This window comes from Typopeltis vanoorti, chromosome 23 (genome assembly GCF_054136105.1).
Source record: "Typopeltis vanoorti isolate ZY-2024b chromosome 23, IOZ_Tvanoo_1.0, whole genome shotgun sequence".
In the NCBI taxonomy this organism is placed as follows: domain Eukaryota; kingdom Metazoa; phylum Arthropoda; class Arachnida; order Uropygi; family Thelyphonidae; genus Typopeltis; species Typopeltis vanoorti.
Genome location: NC_143571.1, coordinates 12,586,294 through 12,613,432, shown reverse-complemented (window position 1 = coordinate 12,613,432; position 27,139 = coordinate 12,586,294). Strand labels below are relative to the sequence as shown.

At 35.7% G+C, this 27,139-nt stretch overlaps 1 protein-coding gene across 4 annotated transcripts in view; it reads left to right on the top strand.

Moving 5' to 3' along the window:
* LOC150093625 (uncharacterized) overlaps positions 1-27,139 on the top strand; it is a 112,637-nt gene that overhangs the window by 12,535 nt on the left and 72,963 nt on the right. For all 4 annotated transcript variants that reach the window (XM_090412646.1, XM_090412645.1, XM_090412644.1 and 1 more), the window contains exon 2: positions 5,839-5,890. In XM_090412646.1, coding sequence (XP_090268772.1) covers positions 5,839-5,890 — 52 coding nt within the window. The remainder of the gene's footprint in view (positions 1-5,838; positions 5,891-27,139) is intronic.

The window sequence follows — 27,139 nt, the reverse complement described above, 5'->3', positions numbered from 1 at the left end:
CTGTATATGTTCACGAAATTGTCTTCTGAATTTGCTTCCATCGTTCCCCCATAGTAACCATGTTAAAATAAGAGTAGCTGACCATCAACACCCATTCACAGGTTCAGAACCTCTTTCATTTCATCTTTTCTCCACCTCTCTCCCCTGGAAGAATATTCCTCACGTGTTTCATTATGACCATAATCTCCATTTCTTCAAGAAGAATATCAGTGATATCAGAATATCACTTTTTTTTGCTCAAGTATTTTCCCACACCGCACGGACGTGCTATAGTTTTGCAGATTAGCAAAACCTATAGCACGTTTATGCAAAACCTATATGCAGTTTAGAAGGATTAACATTAAAATTAAAAAACAATCCACAAAAGCTATATTTGAGGACGATCGTATAATAATAATTTCATTTAAATATTGAATTAAATATATTGAATGACGTTTTTTTTTCTGTCTTATGGTCTAAATCAGCTTATGGTCTAAATGACATGATAAGACCGGAGCTTTCATTTATCTTCTCCCCAAGGGAGGAGCTGTTACCTCACCCAAAATCAAGTTTTTTTTTTTTTTTTGACAAACCACGGTGGTGGCGGAGTTGTGAAAGGAAGAGGACCTTCACTTTGAGTCTGCTTCGCACCCTCCTTCTCCCATCACCCACATTCAAATGTAAAAATTGCGTGCTCATTCACATCTTACCTTTTTGAAACAATTTTTTTTCGGCAAGTAATTTGCAATTTAATGCTAGTAATATCTGAATGATATTAAGGCGAGCCGTAGATTTTGACTCAAGACATTAATACAGTGCAGATTTTATTATCTGCTTAGCGGACACTTTGGAGGTACTTGGGGCACTGTAATTATGATAGTCTGCTCTCCTTCGGGATTACGTGTTGTAGGTAGATTTTTATCTTCAGTTACGTAGTGTTGATGACACCATAACCAGTGGACTAATGGGACTGTAACTTACCAAACCCCCAAAACACGATGCTCGGTTGATAGTTAAGCACACAGGACCATGCACGATTTGAAGGTCATGAGAACTAAGGCCGTTTGTAGGCTTGGGGGAAGGTGAACTAGCTTTCCCCTTCCTTAGTTTAAAAAATAATAATAAAAAGAACGCTGGGGAGGGATTTTTTTTTAAAGAACACTGGGTAAATATATATTTATCATACTTTTAATGTAAAAATAAGTGTTATATCGTACTCACAATACTGATATCGAATTATGCAGGATTATATATACATCAGCTTCTTTACGATTATTTTACTAAATTTGTAGTCATTTGATCTGATTTCCTTAGGAAAAGGACAGCCTGCTTTCTTTATTTGAATTCGCCACTGGTAGGGAGTCCTAAAAGTTGCAAGAAAATGCTAACACGAAGTACTTTAGCACTTTTTTTTTAATGCAGTCTGTTATTTTAATTTGTTTTTTTAAAAAATCTCCATAATTGTACTTAAAGAAGTCATCTGATTAAAATTATTTTAATTATTATTTCTTTTTATAATAATACCTTTCACGAAACTATAACAAATTAGTGGCGTAGAGGAACTAAGGATTAGATAATCCAGGCAATCTATTAGATCCCAAACACGGTGCTTTTTTCAGTTGTTCAAGTAGGGTGGCGTTCTTATACAGGACTGTAAAAATTGAAATCAAAAAAGGAGTAAGACAAGGATGTGTCTTATCACCCTCACTGTACAATATATATAGTGATCAAGTTTTTAAAAATATTTCAGAACTGAAGGGTACAAAAGTCGGGGGTAGGAACTTCAACAACTTCAGGTATACAGATGTCACACTCTTTATAGCTGAATCTGAAGATGATCCTCCTCAAAACTTAGTCACAGAAATTTACAACAGAAGCTTAGACATGGGATTAATTATTAACCTAAAGAAAACAAAGTGCATGATTATATCAAAAGAATCAATAAATAAGAAACTAAGCATAACTGTTAACAAAAAGAAAATTGAACAGGTTCAGTCTTTTATGTATTTGTTTACAGACAGAGGAAATTCCCTTAAAGAAGAAAGAAGAAAAAAAGAAGAATAGAGATAGCAAGAAAAGCCTTTATTGATATGAAAACTGTTCTAACATCCAGAGACATTAATATAGACACAAGATAAAGATTAATAAAATGCTATATCTGGTCAAGCCCTCTCTACAACAGTGAAACTTAGACTCTAAATAAAGAAGCAGAGAAAAAAATGAGAAGCTTTCGAAATGAAAAACGAAGACGTTTTAAAGAAAATAAAAATGAAAAGAACATTAATGAAAATAATTAAGAACAAAAAATATTTTGGACTTCTGACTAGACAAGAAGGCATTCAGAAATTAATATTAGAGGGAAACTGGATGGGAAAAGAGGGAGAGGTAGACCCAGGAGAATGTGGTTTGAAGACATTAAGGACTGGACTGGCTTGAATTACCATAAATGTTCCAGAGCAGCAAAAGAAAGAAAAAAAAAGTTCCTCGAAATGGTTGCATGACATGACACAATGACACTTGAAGAAGAATTGAGGTGAAAACAGGTGACTAGTGGTATGCTACAAAGTTCAGTGCTGGAATCATTGCTGTTTAATTTATACATAAATGATATAGGAAATAATATGAAAGGAAATATTCTGTTGTTTGCTGATGATGCGAAATTAGGTAGAGTAAAAGTTAATCAAGGCAATGTAGAGAGCCTGCAGGATGATTTAAATAGGATGTCAGTATGGGCAAAAGTTAATGGGTTTAAGTTTAATGTTGAGAAATGTAAAATTATGCATTTTTGGATAAATAGATTATAAGCTGTGTATCACATTGATGTAAATGTACTCCAGGAAATAGTTGAGCTAGAGATTTGGGTGGGGGGGTAGACAGAGAAAACATATTGCTAAGGTAGCCAATAAGATTACTTGTCTATTGAAGAACACATTAAAAAGTAGAGATAAGGAAGTTCTCATTCCTCTTTATAAGGCCATCTGGATTACTTTGCTTAAGTATGGTCCCCTGGGCTTCTTGGGGATGAGGAACCAATGGAGAGGATTCAGAGACAAGTGACCAAGATGGTGAATTGCTTGTGGAATGTTCCCTATGAGGATAGATTGAAGGTGTGTGGATTGCAGAAGTTTGTTGATATGAGAAAAAGAGGGGATATGATAGAAGCATTTTAAGTTGCTTAAAGGATTTTAAAGAATAGATGCAGGGGAAATATTACAGCATTTAGCTAGAGGGACCAAAACAAGAGTGTCATTCCTGAAGGTTGAATAAAGGCGTGGTTAGTAGGTGTGTGAGGACTAGATTTTTTGCTTGGAGAGTGGTGAATCAGTGGAATGGATTGCCAGAGTCAGTTTTGTCTGTTAATGGGTTCAAGGAGAGGTCTATGATAGATTGTGTGGAATAGATTGAGTCTCCCTCAATGAGTTTTCAGACTCCATGGAGGTGTCTGTATAATAATAGTAATAATAATAATAATACTTATAGTGTTTACTAACTTTAAATGAGTATACTATAAACACTATAATGTATTTATCATGTATTATACAGCACTATAATCTACATCTCAAAAAAAATATTTGTTTTTGTTTTGTCAAATTTTTGGTAGTGTAAAAACACTTGGCACATGCACTATAAAGTTCTTTTTCTTTTTTAAAAAAATCTGTGTAGCATCACTAAAACTTTCACTTAGGATCTGGAATTAAAATTTTTGTATTATTAATAATTATGATTTTTCTTTTTAAGGCTGAGTTGTTTTTGCATGACAAAAACAAAATTTTTTAACCTCCAAAAAGCTTTGATTTACATTTCCCTGTGAATTTTAATGGAAGCATTACTTATTTGTTCCACAATCACTTGGAGAACCAGGATTTTTTTTTTTTTTCCTAACTGATGGTAGTGCTTCTTCTGTAAGACAGCACAAGATGTTCTACTTCTTCCTGTCTGAACAACATCATCAACACCATTTTTGACCATTTTCAGCCTTTAAGGTCAATTAATGATATTATTATACCATATCTTAATAGCAAAAATTTCAAGCATAACTTACAGAAAATGATAATTTGTACTCCTCAAATAACTAAATGCTAACTGATGTAATTGATTATTAACATAATAATGATAAGATCTTGTTATTGCAAGAAGCTGAAAAATTAATAAAAAGGCTGTGATTATTATTATTGCATAACATCTCCAGGGAGTCCAAAGACTCATCAAGGGAGGACACCTACTCTGCAGCTCTCAGTCTCCATCACTCACTCCACCAACTACTTTCATCATCTACACCAATGCCATCTACCACCAACCAACAACACTAGTATTTTCACAGGCACATGCAAACATCCATGCCTATGGTGGGATTCGAGCCCGCAGCCTTTTGGCTGGAGAGCAGATACCCTAACCACTCGGCCAACCAGGCCGGAGGATGTAATATTACAAAAAAGTTAGTGCTATCAACAATTAAGATGTATAAAAATCCTAACACACCTAAAAATAGACCGAGAATTTATTGTCTGGTATGGTGAACTTTTAAATCAAAGTTTTCATAAATTTTCAATTTTAAATTACTATGGGCAGACAATGGCATATATCTAGATTGTATATTTAGGGATGGGTGATGGGTACCATCAGAGAGTGTAAAAAGTCATCTCCCCCCCCCCCTTATAGTTTACAAATCAGTGACTTATTAGTAAACCATAAGGGGGGGGATGACTTTTCATCATAACACACATGAATATATACTGAGAATGAAAAAACAACAAGGTTTAATATTAAGATACAACTAGTTTCGTTGAATGATTCAACTTCAGGTATCACAGGCAAAGACTTATACAAAAAATGACAGAGACATGATAAAATTACATCATCAGATCTAGCATAAAAGACAATAGTACATTTTAAAAACAGGAATGCGAGCTTGAGTTCTAAATTAAAGTTGACTACGTGTGCGAGCTGCCACGAGTACACCATACATCAGCTCCCTCTCCCCAAAACTAGCAAAAATTCTTAATAAATTCAACATTAGGACTTGCTTCACTATGTTTCCAAAACTTCGCTCCATACTAAGTAAACCTAATGTGAAACTACTCAGTATCCAGGAGTCAGTCTACAAGATTTTGTGTGAATGTGGAAAACGGCCAGACAGCTAAATCCATCCTTTTGCGTATGGAAGAACACCAAAGAGAACATTTCCTACAATAGGACCAGAGCCAACGCTCTCTCTAGCCACGTTCTCTTCTCTATTAATTCGGATGAAGGCTGCCAACACCTCGTAGACTTGCCAAAAATTACTTCTAATATTCATGTGTGTTATGATGAATTCGGAAGAAAGATCATCAAATCTAGAGAAATTTCACTAGATTCATCCCATATTGACAGCAGCCTTAGCGTCTCTCTCTCTCTCTCTCTCTCTCTCTGATGCACACATTGCCTCTGTTCAGCATTGGCGCACTCCTGGCAGCTCACGCACGTAGTCAACTTTAATTTAGAACTCAAGCTTGCATTCCTGTTTTTAAAATGTACTATTGTCTCTTTTACACTAGATCTGTTGATGTAATTTTATCATGTCTCTGTCATTTTTTGTATAAGTCTTTGCCTGTGATACCTGAAGAAGTTGAATCATTCAACGAAACTAGTTGTATCTTAATATTAAACCTTGTTGTTTTTTCATTCTCGGTATGTAGTCATTCAAACTAATTTTTTATAATATTTTCTACCGAGTAAAGATGAACAATAATATATGTGTAGTGACTGATTCATGGGAATGAATCTATGTGTGTGTACAAAGATAATTGTATACAGTAATTGATTTATTCTTCAATTTATTGATTATCTCATTTTTTATAATTTCCATATTTTATATTTTAGGAAATTACAATTCTACCCATGGAAGGCCAGATGAGAAAAATAACTTATCCAGGTATGTTCCAACAATTTAAAAATGTTTTAGTATATTATTCAGTTAATTATGAACTATATGTTTAAATCAGCCTTCTTTATCAAGTGGTTAGCATTTCCACTTTCCAATCTACACTGTCTGTGTTGGAAAGTGAAGACACAGACTAACCAATTTTCCAAATAGTTAGTCTTGATAAAGACCACAGTTGATCTTTAGAATAAGGTTTCTGGATTAGATAAGTGTCCAGCATTGAGACCACACTTTAAGATAATTAGCGAGTTTAATAAAATTTGTTTAAGTTTTGTAAGCTACCTGGCTTACATCGTCATCAGGGGTATGAACCAAAGTAGTACAGAAAAGAGACGAGAAACAATTAATTACACATTAAATGTTATCACAATTCATACATAATTCACAATAACCAGAATAAAAACATTAAATTAATTACTGTATATGTGTTGGAACAATGCTAGTTGCTGCTTTCCCATTCTCTAGCATCGCATTCTTTAGTATCCTAGGTTCGTGGCAGTTAGATTTTTAATGAAAACAGACCAAACCTGCTTTCATTAAAATACTTGAATTTTGTTACACAGGGATCTGCAACAATTTCAGAGGCTTCCTTGAACCTTCTTATAAAACAGTTATTATCAGTATAAGGTATTTCTGTCTATTGTCAAATTACTTAATGGCCTGAGTAATTTTTTTTTTTTTTTTAATGGCCTGCATGTGTATTTTTTCTCTCTCTTTTAATGAATTGTTGAAAATTTGTAGCACATCTTTTGGTATAACTTAAAATAAAATAAAACAAAACAAATTCTGTTTTAGAAACTAGTGAGGTAGAAGGTTTGTAGTATTCAACCAAAAATTTGCAACTGTTACATATTTAGTGGTGCAGCAGGGGATATGGGGAAACAAGCCCTAATTTACAAACCATTAGGAAAAAGAAAACCAGGATGTCTTCTTAAGAGATTCAACAATGACTTCTAAGGCCAGAACAGACCACTTAAGCCTAAATCCTTGACTAGCATGATGATGATGACGACGATCAGGAAGATGGGGAATTGATCTGTATCTGCTGAAATCAATATCTGTACAAAATTTGAAAGAGAATTAAGATGTAATTCACTTTGATCCTTTGGTCATGATCATGGTACATTTCACTTATTATTTATTATCTCTTATTAGTTTAGAATATTTTATAATGAAGTATTTCATTATTATAATATGAATATTATTATCGAATTCTGTAGACATTTAGTTAACAGTATCTCTAGCATGAATATGTTGGAAGTTTATTTTGCACTTGGTTAGACTATAATAAATTTAGTTTAATCCTTTATCCAAGTGTAACCAAAAAAAGTTTGCACCTGAAAATATCTTCAGGAAGGGAAGGTGGTACATCCCTTGGCAACTCGTAGCAAAAGTGTACCAAGTTCTCATTACTCCTTGTCTTAGTATCTCCCATAATGCAAAGCACATCTCCTTGTGAACATGTATACTGTTATTCATTAAGGGAAGTGTCACTACCCAAACCGGTTTCGACCTTTATTGAGGTCTTATCAGTGGAAGGCAGACCCGGAGTGGTGACATTAAGACAGAAGCAATGGAGAGGTCATATTTGCCTATATGAGTTGCCAACTGGTGTACCACCTTATTATTAAATTACTCTGGATTTAGAGAAAGATGTTGGAAGTTTATTTTGCACTTGGTTAGATTATAATAAATTTAGTTTAATCCTTTATCCAAATGTAAGCAAACAAAGTTTGTGCCTGAAAATATCTTCAGGACTGAGTTAAGGTGGTACATCCCTTGGCAACTGGTGTAGTGACCCTTCCCTTAATGCATAGCAGTATACATGTCTGCAAGGAGATGTGCTGTGCATTATGGGAGATACTAAGACAAGGAGTGATGATAACTTGGTCCACCTTTGCTACGAGTTGCCAAGCGATGTACCACTTTACCTCAGTCCAGAAGATATTTTCAGGCGCAAACTTTGTTTGCCTACACTTGGATAAAGGATTAAACTAAATTTATTATAGCATGAATATGGTCACACAAGTCTATGGAATGATCTTTCCCTGCTTCCTGCAGGGAAAGATCATTGGCCTGTGAGTTACAAATTCAACTGGTAACAAAAGAAGAGGATATGATTGAAAATATGAGATACTAAAGAATTTTATAGATTTCATGTAGAAGAAAATATGTTACAAGAAGGAAGAGAACAACCTTACTTCCTGCACATTTTGTAAGAACATAGTTATCAAGGATATGACAACTACTTTTTTTTGCTCATAGAGTAGTCAGTGAGTGGAATGTGTTGTCATAGGTTGTCTTGAGTGCTTTATCTCTGAAAGGTTTAAGGGATGGTATGAATTGTTTGAATGGTGCTTAAGGGTCAAAGCTGTATAACTGAGAGGAGACCTCCACATAGCCTTTAAAGGAATGCGGAGAACAGACCAGGGCTTCTGACCTAATCTCCAATTCTTACCTTCTTGTAGTGCACCCTGTTGGGTATCTACCTGGATACTGAACGAACGAGTATGGGCTGGCAATTTGGGATTTAGCCGACCAAATTGTATTCTTATTGGCTTAAACCAGTATACAAAATGACGGTACAACATCACAAAATTTCATGCCGGCTGGGGCATTGCCCTGTTACACAGGTCCCCTGTTGATCTTTGCCAGGGAACCAGGGTGAACAGTGAAAAGTCAGCTACTGGAACAAATCTGAAAGCACATCCCAACTCAATATCACCAGAGTTAAAGATCGATACTATCAACATAAGAAGCCTGAATGGCAAAGAAATGGAGCTAGCTGAAGAAGTACCAGATCGACATAATTGGGGATCACTGAAAGAAAAAAGACAAAAACTGGTGAGATCTTTCTGAGCAATAAATACAAAATGTTATACGCAGAAAATGATAATCAAGGAAAAGGAGTAACCATAGTATTCAACACAAAATACGAGACTAATCTTCTTGAAAGGCCGACAATCACAAGTAGAGTGATGTCGGCAAATATCAGAATGGGGAATTGGACAATGAGACTTATTTGTGCCTATGGTCCCACAGAAGGTTCTTCTAAGGTTAGAAGTGGGGGAATTTTTTGATGCTTAAGAAAAAGCAACTGACACAATGAAAAAGGAAAAGTTGGTCCTGGTTGGGGATCTAAATAGAGTAGGAAATGATTGTCAGACATACAAAAACATTTTTGGAAAATTTGGAGAAGAGAGCAAAGCTAATAATAATGGCAAATACCTGTTGGATTTCTGCTCAGGACATGGACTGGTTATTACTAACACCATGTTCCAACATAAAAATGTGCACAAATTCACATGGAGAGAAGAGGTGAGGAATAAGAAAAATCTCATTGACTATGTTATTGTTGATAGTGATGTTTTCTCCCTGGTGCAGGACACCAGAGTGTACAGAGGATTTGAAATTGGAAGTGATCATATTTAGTCTTGATCAGGATAAAACTGAATTTCATATTGAAAAGAATAACATGTAAGAAAGTTTTAAAGTGAATAAAAGTTAAGCAGCTCTCAGTTGTGAACTGTAGACTAAATTGAAGAAAAAATAAAAGAGTTTGAGAACAGGAACCAAACCTTGGAGATTCAGTGGCAAGCCTTGAAGAAAACCCTGATTGATTCAGCCAGAGGGGCATGTGGAGGTTGTCTGCAAGGATAGAAAAATCAGAACTCCATGGTGGACACAGGAAGTTAAACAAGCAGTGAAGGAAAAGAAGAAAGCATAAGTCAGCTTGTGCTCTTGGAGAATACAGAGACAAATGTAACAAAGCGAAACACTGTGTTAAACTAGCTAAACAAAAGTCATGGGAGGACTTTGGCAAGAACGTAGAAAATAAATATCAAGAAGATGGCAAAATATTCTGGAGGTTGTTGAAGAAGCTTAGAAATGGAGAAAAGTTTGCTGTAAAAGGAATTAGAGAATAAATGTGACATGAAAATGGAAGAAAAAGATATCCTTGAAGTATGGAGTAACTACTTTGAAAAATTGCTAAATGAAACAAGCAGTGATGACAGCACGGTAAAAAAACACTGACCAGGCATGCAGGCAGGAATACATATCCATACTTGAAGTAGAAAAAGCCATCAAAGGCTTGAAATGTGGAAAGGCAGCAGGAGTAGATGATATTCGACCAGAAATGCTGAAGTATGGTGGTATAAGAGTCTTACAGTGGCTGCACTGCATAGTTCAGAAAGCTTGGACAGAGGGACGAATTCCCGATGATTGGAGTACAGCTCTCATAGTACCCATATATAAAAAGGGAAATAAAACTGAATATGAGCATTACAGAGTTATTTCCCTACTGAGTGTTCCTGGCAAGATCTATGCAAGTATACTTGAGAAACGATTGAGAAGAACTGTGGAAGAAAAGCTTGGTGAAGAACAAGCTGGATTCAGGCCAAATAGAGGGTGTCAGGATCAGATCTTCACTTTACGACAAATAGTTGAGAAAGCATGGGAATATAACAAAGATCTGTATATACGTTTTGTAGATCTTTAAAAGGCATATGTCAAGGTGCCAAGAGAGAAGCTGTTCAATACGCTACAGTTATATGGTGTCATTGAGGCATTATATCAAACAATACTTAGTCTTTATTTGACTTGTAAGTCAGCAGTTAGAATTGAAGGAATTACAGGAAGATGGTTTAATGTTAAATCTGGTGTGAGATAAGGATGTACATTATCCCCTGTGTTATTCATTATCTATATGGATCACATTATGAAGGAAAGTGGTTTTAAACATGATATCAGAATTGGAGATGTTAATATGTCAGCTCTTTGCTTTATGCCAACAATGTTATACTTCTAAATAAATCTGCTACGAGTTTGCAAAATTCCCTGACTAAATTGAATAACTGTTGTAATAGATATGGTATGAAAGTCAGCAATAAAAAGACAAAGACAATGAAAACAGGCAGAATGATTGAAAATGTCAACTGTGTTGTGAACAGAGAACCTGTGGAACCAGTAAAACATTTCAACTACTTAGGTACGATTTTTAGCAAAGATAGTACATTAAATAATGAAATAGATAACAGAATCATCAAAGCTGGTATGGTAGGAAGTAATTGAATAAATTCATATGGAATAAGAGAGAAATTAGTTGGAACACTAAATCAGCTATATACAAGACAGTGTTCAAACCAGTTTTAACTTATGGATCTGAGAGCTGGGTCAGAAGTAAAACACTTGACCAAAGACTAGAGACCGCATATATGAGAGTCCTGAGAAAGATTAGAGGCGTGAACAGATGACATCAATGGCAATATCATATTAAAAACGAGGATATTAGGAAAGAACTTGACATTGTCAGCATCCAGGAATGCATTAGCAGAGCTAATCTCAGGTGGTATGGTTACTTAAACAGAATGGGCGAGGAGAGATTAGCAAAACAAGTGTTCTCTGCCATGTTGACAGGAAAACAACCCAGAGGAAGACCAAGATATAGGTGGATTGATATGGTACAAAGTGCCTTAGATGATAGAAATATAAGATCTGATAATGTTTGAGTCTTGACAAGTAACAGACTGATTTGGAGGAATATTGTAGATAGGAAGTCAGTAATGATGTAAATTTTTCATGTAGTGCTATCATATCCTGTATACCCTTTAAGGGTACTTGTCAGGAATTTGATGATGATGATATTGGTTAATGTGGGTTTCTCGTGACAAGTCCATGGGATCTATAAAGATGATAACAGAGAGTGTAGAGTAGTCATGTCCAAGAAGTGGGATTAGTGGAACTTGTTATAGAATCAGAAATGAGCTAGTGTGTATTTACAAATGCTAGAAGTATTCAAAACAAGGGGAATGAAACTGTAATAATGATAAAGTTCATTCACTCAAAAATTGTTGGTATAAGTGAGACATGATCGAAAGAGGATGACATTCTGATAGGAATAAAGATGTAGGAATATGTAGTCTTTTACAAAAACGAACAAAAAATAAAAAGGGAGGAGGAGTGTAAACTGTTTTTGTTTATTTTTGCACTCTGGTTGTAATATTAGGTTATTGTTCTCTATATTAATATTATTATACCTTGCGCCTTTGTAACCTCTACTGTATCTACTTGTATACTCTGATTTATTATTATTATACCTTACTTCTATATCTCTATTCTTTCATTAAGCTTATTTAATCCTCCTTTTACCTTTATCTTTTCCCTTAGTATACTCTGTTAACTTTCATCGCTTTTGCTCTACCTTCCGTATTCCTTCCTTATACCGGAGATTTCTAGAAATTTGTTTCGATTAAAGACTGTACCACTACAGGTCTCCTTGCGGCATAAGAAATATCAGTACTTCCAGTAAAGTTCGCTTTCTATACTAAGGCCATTCTCAATATTTTTTCAGTCGTGGCTAACTCTTAACTTTAATTTGTACCTAATTTTAAACTTCTTGCTCACAGGATCGTGTTTATTTAGAACAGTGCATTGCGTAAAAGATCAAGTGGCACACTTTGCAAATAAAACCAACATGTTTATTTATGCTAAAACATCATACAAACTGTGTACTAATGAAATGCTATTTGTTACTCCTCTCTAAGTTAAACACTTTAGAGGAAACTTTCTTTAGGACATTTTCTTAAGCATGCAACAAAATACCAGTGACACAAATAATTAAGCAGTTAAATTAAATAATTATCATCCCATTCACAATTTAGGAATTATCATGCCTTGATTAACTATAACCATAAATTCCAGTCTTCACTCAATATATATATAATTCTCTTTATGCAAACTACTTCTCATAACACTATATATAGTAATTCTATAATCTTATAATTTCTTCTAAAACAGTCTCTTACAATAGACAAAGTTACTTTAAAACAACCTCTCTCTCTCTAATTTTCCTTCTACTATATATAGTAATTCTATAAAATTATCAGTCCCTCTAAACAGTCCTTCACAACATAAGAAAATTTACAACAAAAATGAACTCGCATGACTCCTTCATCAGTATAGTGTACTTGTTCGTACTTCCTTTACTGATTCCCTGGATTCCTATCTATGTCAGGTCTTGAGCTTTCACTTTCGGGCTTTCATGGATACCGTGTTCGCCTCTGAAGTGGCATGCGGGGGCTGGAGCAGAGGCATAGCTAAGGAGAGGCGGAGGGTGGCACTTTGAACCTTTTTGAACTTTTGCAATTAATTCTAAAATACAGTCTGGAGAACTCATTTCCAAATATTGTAATACTACTGCAAATTTTCTTCACAATTGCTGTAAGTGTTGCTAGTTGTGAGAGGAGTTTTTCTAAATAAAACTGATTAAGAATTACCTACATTATTATGAAATAGACTTCACCAATATCATCGATGATTTTGCTAACAGAAAAGCAAGAAAAATAGCATTTTAGAATATTGAAATTAAAGTTTTACTTCAAAAATAAACATAGTGTTTTAATTTATTTCCCTATACGTCGTTTTGACTTTTTGTAGTATTTTTGGTGTATTGAGAGGGGCGGCAAACTCAGAGACCACCATGGGCAACAAAAACTCTAGCTACACCACTGGGCTGGAGCATGATTTTTTACATACTCAGATGTACGGTCTGACGATCAAGTTTGGTCATCCCGGTCCTGGGCTGCTATTTGCTCTGTAGGTTTTCGCCTCGGTTTTCCCTCCACGACCTCATCCAGATTCGATGTGGTCCATGGATCATCCTGGTCAACTCTGCCGATGCTTGAATGTCGATCTCGATCTCTTTTCTATGAACCTTATATTTGGTTCTCTGCAGGACTTTGGGCAAAGGTTTGGGATCCCCAAATATTCCCGCACAAACCTTGAACTAAGGTCTGCGACCCCCGTACTTTCACGTGCAAACTCTTAACCTTCTTGAAAGCGCAGACGTCTAGCTCTCCCTGAAGAGTTCGTTTAATCCTTTTACAGCATAGCTGAGACACCTCTGATGTATACTGCTCTCTTTTGCTATTGACCTTGAAGGTGGTATCGGACTGGCTTTGAATACAGTAGGTTTCCTCTATACAAAATACTAACATCAAATACATTTCCAAATTCTAAAGTATTGCCCTTGAACTTCTATTTTAAGACATCTTCTGTTTACTCTATTTAGCATGTTACCTCTGGGTTTTTATACATGGGCTTTTGGTATTACTTACATAGAAAATTACAATAACTTGAACTTAACATATTCATACATCTTCTATTTATACAATTTTGCATGTTAAATTCCTCTGAGTTTCAATATATGAGCTGTTAGTATTATTTACATAAAATTTTACAAGTTTACTTTTTGTGAATTCTTTTGGATGTAACCCCTTGTAAAAGTCGATGCAATAAAAAAGGAAATTTACGCTGCATTGAATTAATGATGACAGAAGAGTTGTGCCCATCTATTTTGGAGATGCAAGCAGCAAATACTGACAGTGATTTTGAAGTAGTATGGTGTGAAGTGGAGGAGGACAGGATGAAATGTTTAGTAGGGTGTTGCTATAGACCTGATAGTGTGGAAGGCAGTGAGGAGGAAATGTTTAGACAAATTGGTCTGGCTAATAAGAAAAGGGTGATCATTATGGCTGATTTCAGTTATGGTAATATAGACTGGAATGAAGAGACAGCATCAGGAACCAAAGAGAATGAATTTCTTGAGGTTTATATGTGAATTGAGTGTCTTGGATCTTGGATTTGATTATCACATCAGAGGTTGTTCTTGTAAACGAAGTGTCACATCTTCCTCCAATTGATGAAAGTAGCCATGATGTGATCACTTGGGTGGCAGCCATCTATATCAAGACTTTTGTGAAAAACAGTTATATGTGGAACTATAAGGCAGCTAATTATGGAAAACTCGGGAGGATGCTTGTAGTGATATCATGGACTGAGGAATTGCATGAGAAGGAAATCAGTGCTCCTTGGTCTCTACTCAGGAAGCATCTGTCAGAGACAGTGATTGAATGTATTCCAAAGGTCAGGAGATTAAATAAGGTAGACGTAAAATGGATGACTGAAGAGGTGAAGCATGCAATCTGGAAGAAAAAGGGATTGTCTAGGCAGCACAAGATGAGTAGAGATAAGTTACATGAGGAGCACAAAGAGCAAGCAAGAAAGGTGACTCACAGATAGCAAAAGTGTGGTATGAACAGCAGTTAGCAAATACCCTAAAAGAAATTCTAGGGAGTTTTTTCAATATGCAACCAGAGGACGAATGATTATGGAAGGTTGATAATGGGAGAATGATAGACACTGAGGAGGATATAGTAGAGATGTTTAATGAACATGTCATTAAAGTGTTCTATCCTTGTGATTGTAACATAATGCAGAACTTGAGAGCAATGGTTATGGGGGTGATGGTGAATGAGCAGGAGGTATATGAGGAATTAACCAAACTTGATGTCTACAGAGTTAAGGGACTTGATGGTATATATCACTGTGTGTCTTGAGGGAATGTTCCAGGGAGTTAACAACAGCTTTAACTTAAGTTTTTAACATGAGTCTTAGATTAGTCACAGGTCCCAAAGGAGTGGAAAGATGGAAAAATTGTTTCCTTCATGAAGGGGGGTGATAAGACTAAGGCTTCAAATTATAGGCAGTCTGCTTGTCTGAAGTTGTGGTTAAGGTGTTGGAGAACCTACTGAGGAAAAGGATTCAGAACTGGCTGGAGAGCAGTAGAATTCTCTTTAATGAGCATAGGTTTGCTGGAAGTTAATGTTTTAGCAATCTGCTTGCTTATTATAACAAGGTGATGCATACATTGGACAAGGGGGATGCATATATAGTAGTATATTTAGATTTTGCAAAAGCTTTTGATAGATTGTCACATGACAAACTAGTAGTTAAATTGGAACAGATGGGTTGGGTAGTAGATTAGTTCACTGGATTGTAAATTGGCTGTATGATAGGTATCAGCAGGTTGCATGTATAGAAGAATGATATCATAGAAGAAGAAAGTCATTAGTGACATGGCCCAGAGATCTGTTTTGAGGCCATTGTTGTTTAATTTATATGCAAATAACATTGAAAAGGACTTAAATGGTGATATACCGTTGTTTGCAGATGATGAGAAAGTAGAGCAAATATTGTAGCTTTGCAGGAGGACCTAAATAGACTGTCTGAATGGGCCAGCGTGTGGAGATGCAGTTTAATGTTGCGAAGCGTAAGGTTTTAAAATTTGGGAAGCAAAGATGCAATGTAGAGTATAGGGTTGGTGAGAATATTTAAGAGGAGGTGGAAGAGATGAAAGAGGTGGATAGGAATGAAATTTTGTGAACATTTTGCTAAAATTGTGAGTACAATAAAGCAGATTATGGAAATGATGTGGAGAACATACTGACATGTAGAAGTAAGGATGTTTTGATTCCATTGTACAAGACTCTGATCAGGCTGCATATGGATTAGTGTGCATAGATTTGGTCAAAAGGTTTTCAAAATGATGACAAGATGTTGGAAAAGGTTAAGCAAGTTGGTATCTGGAATGTGGAATCTTATCATCATCATATTATTTTTCTACCATCTCTCAATGTGCTCATCTTATTCCCAGTTTTTTGTTAAATTTATTTCTCTTTTGCTTACTCTTTTTCTTACTTAGTCTAAAATAACACACATTTTACAGAACTATTAATTCATGTATAAACTATGGAGAGAGTGAGTTTAATTACACATGGAAAAAAAGTTTGCACATAAGTGATTCATAGTCTCATTTTGATCATTATTTACCATATTTGCTAGCATATAAAACACACCAACATATAAGACACATTCTGTTTTATAGGTGCATTTTTTGAGAAAAATTATCTTATTGAAAAAAAAATTATACATTTTTGAAAATAATCATAACATCTTAATCATACATTGATTGAAAACAATTTCAGAGAATGTTGTTGTAAAACAATTATCTATCAAGGAAAAAATGTAGGATTACAATGAGTTTTAATCTTCATCTTCAAAGCTAGACAAATTATCTCCTGAGTCCCTTTTGTACTTGAAACAGAGTCATTGCTTTCTTCAAACAATAAATCATCTTCAGTACCATCAAGAGCATTACTAATGCAACACTTCTTAAATGACTTAATAATAATACCTAGTTTTATTGCATTCCATGAGGTTTTAACCCATTCACACACTTCTGATATTGTAGATTTCTTTCTAATTCCAGTTGGTGTTATTTCAAAATCTGAAGACTGCATCCAGTTATTCCATTCTCCTTCATGAATCCTTTAAATGAGTTGTAGATGGCTGGTAACCCTCCTGGAATTAAAGCTGAGTGGCTAAATTTATTCTTAATAGAGTCTCTTCTGTGGCAATGAAACTGATCCCATGCTAGCAAAGCTGGGTTCTGTAACATTCCATCGGGACACTTCGACATTTTTCTTCTGTCCACAATTTCATTCCTTCTTCATCCATCCAGCCTTTAGGGTAGGCATAAATACAAGGGAGTACTCCAAAATAACTGGAAACCAAACTTGGCATGCATTTTATAGTTACAGATGATGCTGCTAGGCATCGTGAGTGTGCAGTTTTCTATGCTAGTGTGGCAAGTGGCATCATCCTGATGAATTGGTTAATTGTTCTGGCTGCTTTTTTTGTTAGTGCTTACAAGCAAGTTTGGTGATTTTGTGATGGCTGACCACAAGGAATAGAGCGTGTGCATGAAATTTTGCTTTCTTTTGGGTAAAGCTGCAGCTGAAACTATTGTTATGTTTTGGCAAGCCTTTAAGGATGATACGATAGGTAAAATGCAGATCTACGGGTGATTTTCCCATTTCAAAATGTCAATTGAAGACATTTACGATCTGGCTGACTTTTGACAAACAGAAATGATGAAACTTCGAAAAGGTTTGCCAGGCAATCAATGAAGAATGTGGAGTAGCAGAGATTAGTTACTGCATCACACAATGTTCAAGCCCAGGTCGTGTTTTCTGTCCAGCAGTTCTTGATGAAAACAACATGGTAGTCCCCCCCCCCCCACTGGCCTGATCTCTCTCCATGTGATTTTTTTGAAATTCTCACAGATAAAGCAAACCATGAAAGGGCAGTGATTCATTGATGTGGATGAAGTGAAAGAAAATTCACTGGAGGTCATCAACAGTGTTCCAGAACTTTCTTGTAGTGAAAAAAATGTTGAAACAAGTACACTAACTCACATGGAGAGTACTTTTGAAGGAGACTATAATATGGTATTCTAAACTTTAAAAAAAAAAAAAAATAATAATAATAATTCCAGTTATATTTAGGTTCCTCCTCATATAACCTCCAGTAGGCAAGTTTTGCTTTGGTAGTGTCTTTCTTTTAAAAATAAAAAAAGCAGCAATGTTGTGCCGTCAGCACAACATGACAAAACAACCGTCCAGTGAGTTTTTTTGTGGCCACAAGTTTTAACAATAATGCTTTTTTTTACCACTTTTGATATCTACTGTTCTGATTGAAGGCACATCAAATGTCATAAGGTACCTTATCCATATTTTCTATTTGAGAAAGTTCCCTTGTTTCCTAGCATTAATGACATACTTATGAAAGTCTAGAATTGATCTGTCACTCAAAGGATAATTGTTTTCGGTTTAATGCAACAAAGTGTAAGGTTATGGCAATGTAACCAGTGTATTGCATTGCTGGAAATTGATATGACTAGAGCTTTGAGGGGTGAGGCTGGGAGTTGAAGATCAGAGGGTATATTACCAGAGCATGTAAAATAGAACAAAGGATCACTTCAGTATTGAAGAGCCTCAGCTGTACTTTTGTGCTCTGATTTTGTTACCCCTCTTTTTTAAGAATGAGTGAGTACTCCACGATGAGTAACCAGTGTTGTGTCCCATTCTACGAATTTTATTCTATCTTACAAATTCCTCTTATCTATGTTCTTCTAATTTCTATGCACGAGATTTCACCAAAACTTATACCAATATCTAAGTTATTTCTCCCCATAGTACCCCTAATATTTGTATTTATACTGCGCCTTTTGGGATATTCAGTTTAGGATATTACATACATAAACAAGGAGAAAGAACTCAAATATATCTGAAAGTGTAACTATATTGCAGTCGTGACACTTAATCTCGTTTCTTAACATTAATTTCCCGTGTGATTAGGTACGTAATTTTTTTAAGTGGTGCATTGGATAGCAATTTCAGACAACTCTTTTATCATTGAACAAAAGGTTTATTAAATTTCTTAACATGGTACAATTCAATACTAAACTAAATACTTACAGACTAACTTATTACAAGTAATCGGGCTATGATTCTATAATGGTTATTACGATCATGCCGCCATACACATTCAAAACATAAATTCACTTGTCATGGACAAATTAGATCAATTCACACTATCTGACTATTTAAACTTAAGTAGATTAACATAATCATTTACTGCTCCAACACATACTTATGACAATTCAACTTTCCTACACATTATAATAGGCATTCAAATTTCTCAGGATGCGTAATTACTTAATTCACACTATTCCGTTATACCGTTTTCTGCACTAACACACAACTATGTCATTTCAACTTTCTTATACAATATAGTAGACATGCAAAATTCTTAGGACACTTAATCATTCACAAATCATTAACACTAGCCAGCTTACTTTTAATATATTCTATCAGAAACTAAAGTCCTAGTATAAATTTTCCTTGATCACTTCAACAGTTCCGTATTAGAATCATGATACTTTTCACAGACAAATTTCTAGCTAACATTAGATATATTTTACAGTACCTTTCTTGAGCTTTTCATATGGGCCTTTACCCTTTTCTGATTGAACTTTTGGTATAACTTCTCGTATCTCCGGACTACTTTAACATCTGTATATCGGCTGTGCTACTCACAACGAGGACATCGATTTCTTTACAGCTCTCTGTTTTACGTAGTTATCGCTGGCGTCGAAACGAAGAATATGCTTCCTTTTCTATGACTCTATGACATTCTTCGCTTCCTACATAGGAAAATGGGAATCGAAGTCCCGCTCATTTTCGTTTCCTTGTTGAGGTGTGAAGGCATAACCCCTATCTCGCCTCTCAGGAAAGCCCTGTGAACTCCTTTGAAAACAGAACCAAAACCAAAAGCCTCCGGGGGGGGGGGTTCCAACCCTTTTATAGCTGCTCTCCTAACGGCACCTTTTCTTACTTCTTTTCTCCGCCTCCTACTTGTTTTTATTTTACCGACCAATTAGGGTAGCATTTTTCTGCCAATCAAATGATCAGCAAGCCCGTAACGATGTCTCAATCCGGGGATCGGCCCTAAGCGATTTTCTGTTGTTTTTCTTGTTAGCCTCTAACTTAATCCCCTTTCAAACCTTTTCTATGAATTCTACTTAATAACTTAATCTGTAGCCTCTCACATACTATCTCTTATGACTAATCCTTTTCTGTCTTATTTACTTAACTTTTCTCATTTAAATCCTATTACAATATTAATATATTCTTTCTTTTGTTAGTTACTTTAACAAAAGCCTTTATGTTTTATACATTTTATTGGATGCAAGAATTTTTCTTTAAATAATTCATCTTTTAATTAGTTCAACTATTATCTTTTTATGCAGGGGTCTTAATTTATTTTATTTATTCTTCATGTTACACCATGATAGCTGAGAATACTATATTCTTAAGATATCAGGTGTAACACCAGGATGGTGGTAAGACTGTGGAATGTATACATGTTATGAGTGCAGATTGATAGCTTGTAGGTTGCAAAATTTTATCAATAAGCAGAAAAGAAATACATGAATTACTAAAAGCATTTTATAGGAATGCTGCAGAAGAAATTTTTCAATATGTAACCAGTCAATAGAACAAGGATTCATCCAATGAAGTTGTCTAAGAATGTCCTTAGTAAGTTCATGAGAACTAGATTTTTTGCTTCGAGAGAAAGTAATCATTAATAAGTAGATTAGGCTGTTAGAGGTGATTGTGAGTGCTTTATCAGGAAGGGCATTTATGGAGAGTATGATATGTATTGTGTGAATAATGGTTATTTTGTGCATATCACGTTAAGTCTACAGATCTGATAGATATCTGCATATAATAATAATGATAATAGTTGTGCAGCAATTGTAATGCAATATACAATTTATCTCTAATTCTCGCTTTTTTCACACTCTTCTTGATACTATTCTTTAGATTATAATTACAATCCTCTATGTTATATTTTATCTTCAGGTCTTTTAAAGCAGTAAATGAGAATTTTATGTAAATATTATTATTATCACTTCGTGATACCTCCAAGGAGTCCAAAGATTCATCAAGGGAGGACACCTCTCTACAGCTCTCCATCTCCACCACTACACTGAACTTCTACTACCATCATCATCTACATCAATGCCATCTAATGCCCACCACCACTAGTATTTTTTGTCTGTAAATTGCTTGGCTTCTGAAGAGCCAGTTTGTCTGTATGCAGGATGAAAAACTTGAGTTTCCAGGAGAAAAAAGCTCTGCTACTTCTTCATGACATCAGCTAACTCAATTGAAACTTCAGTTGAAAAAAATCCATATAAAGATTACTCCTGTCATGACGAGAATCTAACTTAGGCTGTTTCCAGTCGAAGGACGCAACGTACCGTCATTCTTCCAATTGCTTATGGAGGTGCTTTTATTATTATATATTCATTATTATTATATAGATCCTAATCCTAAACAACAGCTCTATACAAACAAAATCATCGACATAGCCAAAGCTTCATACCATATCTATTACAACAGCTATTCAATTTAGTCAGAGAATCTTGCAGACTTGTAGCGGATTTATTTAGAAGTATAACATCATCTGCATAAAGCAAAGAGCTGACATTAACATCTCCAATTTTGATATCAGGTTTAATACCACATTCCTTCATAATGTGATCCATATAGATAATGAATAACAGAGGGGATAATGTACATCCTTGTCTCACACCAGATTTAACATTAAACCATCTTCCTGTACTTCCTTCAATTCTAACTGCTGACTTACAACTCAAATAAAGACTAAATATTGCTTGATATAATGCCCCATTGACACCATATAACTGCAGCGTTTTGAATAGCTTCTCTCTTGACACCTTGTCATATGCCTTTTCCAAATCGACAAAACTTAAATACAGATATTTGTTATATTCCCATGCTTTCTCAACTATTTGTCGTAAAGTGAAGATCTGATCCTGACAGCCTCTATTTGGCCTGAATCCAGCTTGTTCTTCACCAAGCTTTTCTTCCACAATTCTTCTCAACCATTTCTCAAGTATACTTGCATAAATCTTGCCAGGAACACTCAGTAGGGAAATAACTCTGTAATTCTCACATTCAGTTTTATTTCCCTTTTTATATATGGGTACTATGAGAGCGCTACTCCAATCATCATGAATTCGTCCCTCTGTCCAGGCTTTCTGAACTATGCATTGCCGCTACTGTAAGACTCTTATACCACCATACTTCAGCCTTTCTGCTCGAATATCATCTACTCCTGCTGCCTGCCTTTCCACATTTCAAGCCTTTGATTGCTTTTTCTACTTCAAGTATGGATATGTATTCCTGACTGCATGCCTAGTCAGTGTTTTTTACCACTGTGCTGTCATCACTGCTTGTTTCATTTAGCAGTTTTTCAAAGTAATTACTCTATTCTTCAAGGATATCTTTTTCTTCCGTTTTCATGTCACCTTTATCATCTCTAACTCCTTTTACAGCACTCTTTCCTCGATTTCTAAGCTTCTTCAACACCTCCAGAATATCTTACCACCTTCTTGATATTTATTTTCTATGTTCTTGCCAAAGTCCTCTCATGACTTTTGTTTAGCTAGTTTTACACAGTGTTTTACTTTCTTACATTTGTCTCTGTATTCTGTAAGAGAAAAGCTGACTTATTTGCCAGGACCTTTTGATATGCTTTCTTCTTTTCCTTCACTGCCTCTTTAACTTCCTGTGTCCACCATGGAGCTCTGATTTTTCTTTCTTTCAAGACAACCTCCCCACATGCATCTCTGGCTGAATCAATCAGGGTTTTCTTCAATAATCTTTGTGTATTTTAGTCTACAGTTCACATCTGAGATCTGCTCAACTTTTATTCGCTTTAAATCTTTCTTACATGTTATTCTTTTCAATATGAAATTCAGTTTTATCCTGCTCAAGACTAAATAGTGATCGCTTCCAATTTCAAATCCTCTGTACACTCTGGTGTCCTGCATCAGGGAGAAAACATAACTATCAACAATAACATAGTCAATGAGACTTTTCTTATTCCTTGCCTCTTCTCTCCATGTGAATTTGTGCACATTTTTATGTTGAAACATGGTGTTAGTAAAAACTAGTCCATGTCCTGAGCAGAAATCCAACAGGTATTTGCCATGTAGAAAGTATTTTACCTTGGGTATAATAAATGTTAAAGATACCAAGCTATTTTAAACCTGGTTTTACTCCATTTCCCAAGTAAGCCAACAGACAAACAAGTGAAGTATGCACCTGCAAGTGTTGCAAGTCTAGCTGACCCTGCACGTAGTGCAAGACCAAGGCAACTCATGGTAAAAGTAGTATAAGCTCTGATCACTAATCTTAATATTTATCCATAATGCAAAACACATCTCCTGGAGGAGATGTATGATGCTTTGTATTAAAGGCAAGGGGCCACTACCCAGACCGGTTTAGACCTTTATTGAGGTCTCATCAGTGGGAGCCATGCTAGAAATACCAAGATTTTAGTAATACAGAGCTTATAAGTATTTTACCAGAACAAGTTACCGTAAGGTGTTTTAACCTTATTAAATAAAAATCTCAGGAGGAGATATAAATGTAGAAAGTATTTTACCTTGTGTTGATAGTACTGATCTTTAACTTTGGTGATGTTGAGTCAGGGTGTGTTTTCAGATTTGATCCAGTAGCTGACTTTTCACTCTTCGCGTGGTTCCCTGGCGAAAACAATGGGTGCCTTGTTTAACCGGGCAACGCCCCATCTGGTATGAAATTTTGTCATGTTGTACCATCATTTTGTATTTTGGTTTAACCAATTGGAATACAATTTGGTCGGCTAAGTCCCAAATTCCCAGCCCATCCTCGTTCGTTCAGTATCCAGTTAGATACCCAACAGGGTGCACCACGAGAAGGTGAGGATTGGACATTAGGTCAGAAATCCTGGTCGTTTCTCCGCATTCCTTTAAAGGCTATGTGGAGGTCTCCTCTCAGTTATACAGCTTTGACCCTTAAGCACCCCTATGATAATGTTGGATTTTATTAAGTCATTTGATAAGATACCACACGAAAGGCTGTTGCATAAACTGTAGAATATGGGATTGGAATATAAACTCCTAACTTGGATCAGAGGATGATTGACAGATAGATATCAAAAAGTGCTATACGAGAGTGGTCTGAAAAGTTCTTGGCCTCGACCGTAGATGATAACACTATCGGCAAGATTTTTATATTTTCTAAGTTGGTACATCTGTCGTAAGCATCCATGTGAAATTGCAATCCATTATATCAGATAGTTTGTCTTATACAGCTGTCTGAAGCAAAAAATGACGTCTGTATCCCTTCTAATGGATAAAATTCACGTGGTTATAAAATTCTGCATAGCATTACACATATCCACAAGGAGATGTGCTTTGCAGTATGCGAGATACTGAGATAGGAGTGATGATAGCTTTCTCCACCTTTGCCACGAGTTGCCTTGGTGTTGAACCACCTTAGCTCAGTCCCGGAGATACTTTCAGGCAGAAACTTTGTTTGCTCACACATGGATAAAGGATTAAACTAAACTTATTAAGGTTTAACTCCAAAAGAAGAAATTCATTCGAAGTTCATAAAAGTTTATGGGCTCTCTTCTCCTTCAATTTCAACTATTAAGAAATGGTTTGCCGAGTTTAAATGTGGCTGTACAAGCCTTGAAGATGATCCAAAAGTGTAACAACACCAGAAATCATTGATCAAGTGCACGATATGGTATTGGATGACTGGTGAGTCAAAGTGCATGAAATTGCTGAGACTATAGGCATTTCAAAAGAATGTGTAGGATATATTTCACCTGAAGAATTGCATATGAGAAGGCTTTGTGCAGCATGGGTGCCACGCTTGCTCACAGCAGATCAAAAAAGCACTCGTATGCATTTTTGATCATAGTATTAAAAATGCACTCATGTGCATTTTCAATACTATGGATGAGACTTGGATTCACCATTACACACCAGAATCCAAACAGCAGCCAAAACAGTGGACAGAAGCCAGTTGTTCAGCACCAAAAAAGACAAAGTTGGTTCCATCAGCAGGAAAGGTTATGGTATTGGTGTTTTGGGATACTAAAGGCATTTTGTTTATTAATTATATTGAAAAGGGTAAAACAATAACCAGTATTATACCCTGATAAGTTGGAATATTAAAGTTTCATCTTATCATTGCATAACAGAGCGAACACCTAATAAGGAACATTAAAATATGCTTGGTATCTAGGTATGAATACCTTTTGAATACAATAATAAGAAAAGAAAGAATTGCAAAGTAATGAGATGTTATATACTTATATAAAAGTAAACAATATGTAGGAAAAGTGTGCAAATATTATGTGTATAATTTAATGCCGAATTAAGGTCGACATTATCTTTAGTGTGAATTAACCCTTATTGTGTATATACGTGTAAGAACCAGACCAACATAATCTGGGTAAACGTAAGCTCGAAGTTCAGGGGACAAAGCAGACAGTTGCCCCAAGCAGTCTCGTGCTTAGAAGCGGCTGGAGACAATCGGACAGTATGACGTCAGGCACACGTGATGGCAAATTCTGCATGCCGTGTGAACGGCCAAAGTTATGGTGGTGGCCGTTAGGGAGGAAGTATAAAAGTGTTAGAACCCCCGCCCCTTCTTCTCTCTGGTATCCTGTGTGGTCGATTCGCCTCGCGGTCGATCTGAGCTCTGGCTGTAGGTCCATTGCTGGCATGCGATCGGACGGGTTTTCAGTGGAAAATCTAATCCCGTGATACTGCAGCAAGCTATGCCCCATGGAATGTCGAGGAATGTACGTGTCCGAAGTGCTGTGATAATGGAAGTCAAAGAGATGGACATCGACGATCGGAAAGAAAGCAACAAAAGTGTATAGATAAGTAGACAGTTTATTATTTGAGATGTGTGAGAATCCAGAAATTAATATTGTGTAGAACTTTAATGAAAAGAGACTCGGAGATAACAATTAAGAGACTGCATGAAAAAGGACTTGTTTGTTGTAGAAGATTATGAAAGGACAAACACTGTATGAATCTGAATATTATGTGTATTTAAGAATGTTTAAACGGGATTTGATCTATAGAGTAAGAGTTGACTGAGATTGTAAAGATATAGATTAAAGTGTAAGAAATATGTTATGTGAAGAGTAACTTGGGTAGATTGAATTTTGATGGGGTTTTATATAGAAGGTATAAGAGTTGTCAGATATGAATTATTCCTTAGCTAGATTTTGAATGGAACCTTCTTATTTTGTATTATTAGCAGTATGTACATTATGCTAAATAAATCTTGTTTTTTCTTTAACCAATTTTGTCTCTTTATGGAATTCGATGCACCACTTGTAAAGTTAGTTACGAATCTGGGCAGGAGAATTTTGAACACAGGTCACGGTCACGATTGCATATCTTGTGTTATCTTTGTTCGCTTCTTACCAACTTCTTGATTAACATTCTTATTAATCTAAGAGTCCTAAGTGGTGCAGCTTAAATAAATAATTTTCTTAGGACTTAACGAGAGGTTGGTAACAAAGTGTCTGCCACATAGGTTTTGGCTTTACCCTCGGGCTATTTCCTTTGTGACCCAGAGATACCATGTGCCACACTTTGGCAAGACTTCAAGGAAATCAAAAGATATAAGAATTTATGAGAACAACCAGGGAATATTATTCTGATCTTTAAACCAGACTAAACGTAAAAATTCATGAGAAAAGACCCTGTTTGCAGAAGAAGAAAAAAAATCATCTTTCATCAGGACAATGCACCTGCCCACAAAGGTGTTTTGGCAATGGGAAAATTAAGGGATCTGCACTATGAATTGTTGAAACATCCACCCTATTCCCCAGATTTGGTTCCCTCTGACCTCTATCGCTTCCTAAAACTTTCTCGCTGGTCAGCATTTTTCTTTGAATCAAGGTGGTTGCAGCTGTAGATGGGTATTTTGCAAATCTTACGGAGAACCATTGCAGGGATGAGATAATGGTGCTGCTTCATCGCTGGAATAAATGCGTTAGTCTTAAATAAGATTATGTTGAAAAATAAAAATAATTTTGAAATTATAAATTAGTTTTTTTATTGTTAGGCCGAGAACTTTTCAGACCACCCTCATACAGTGT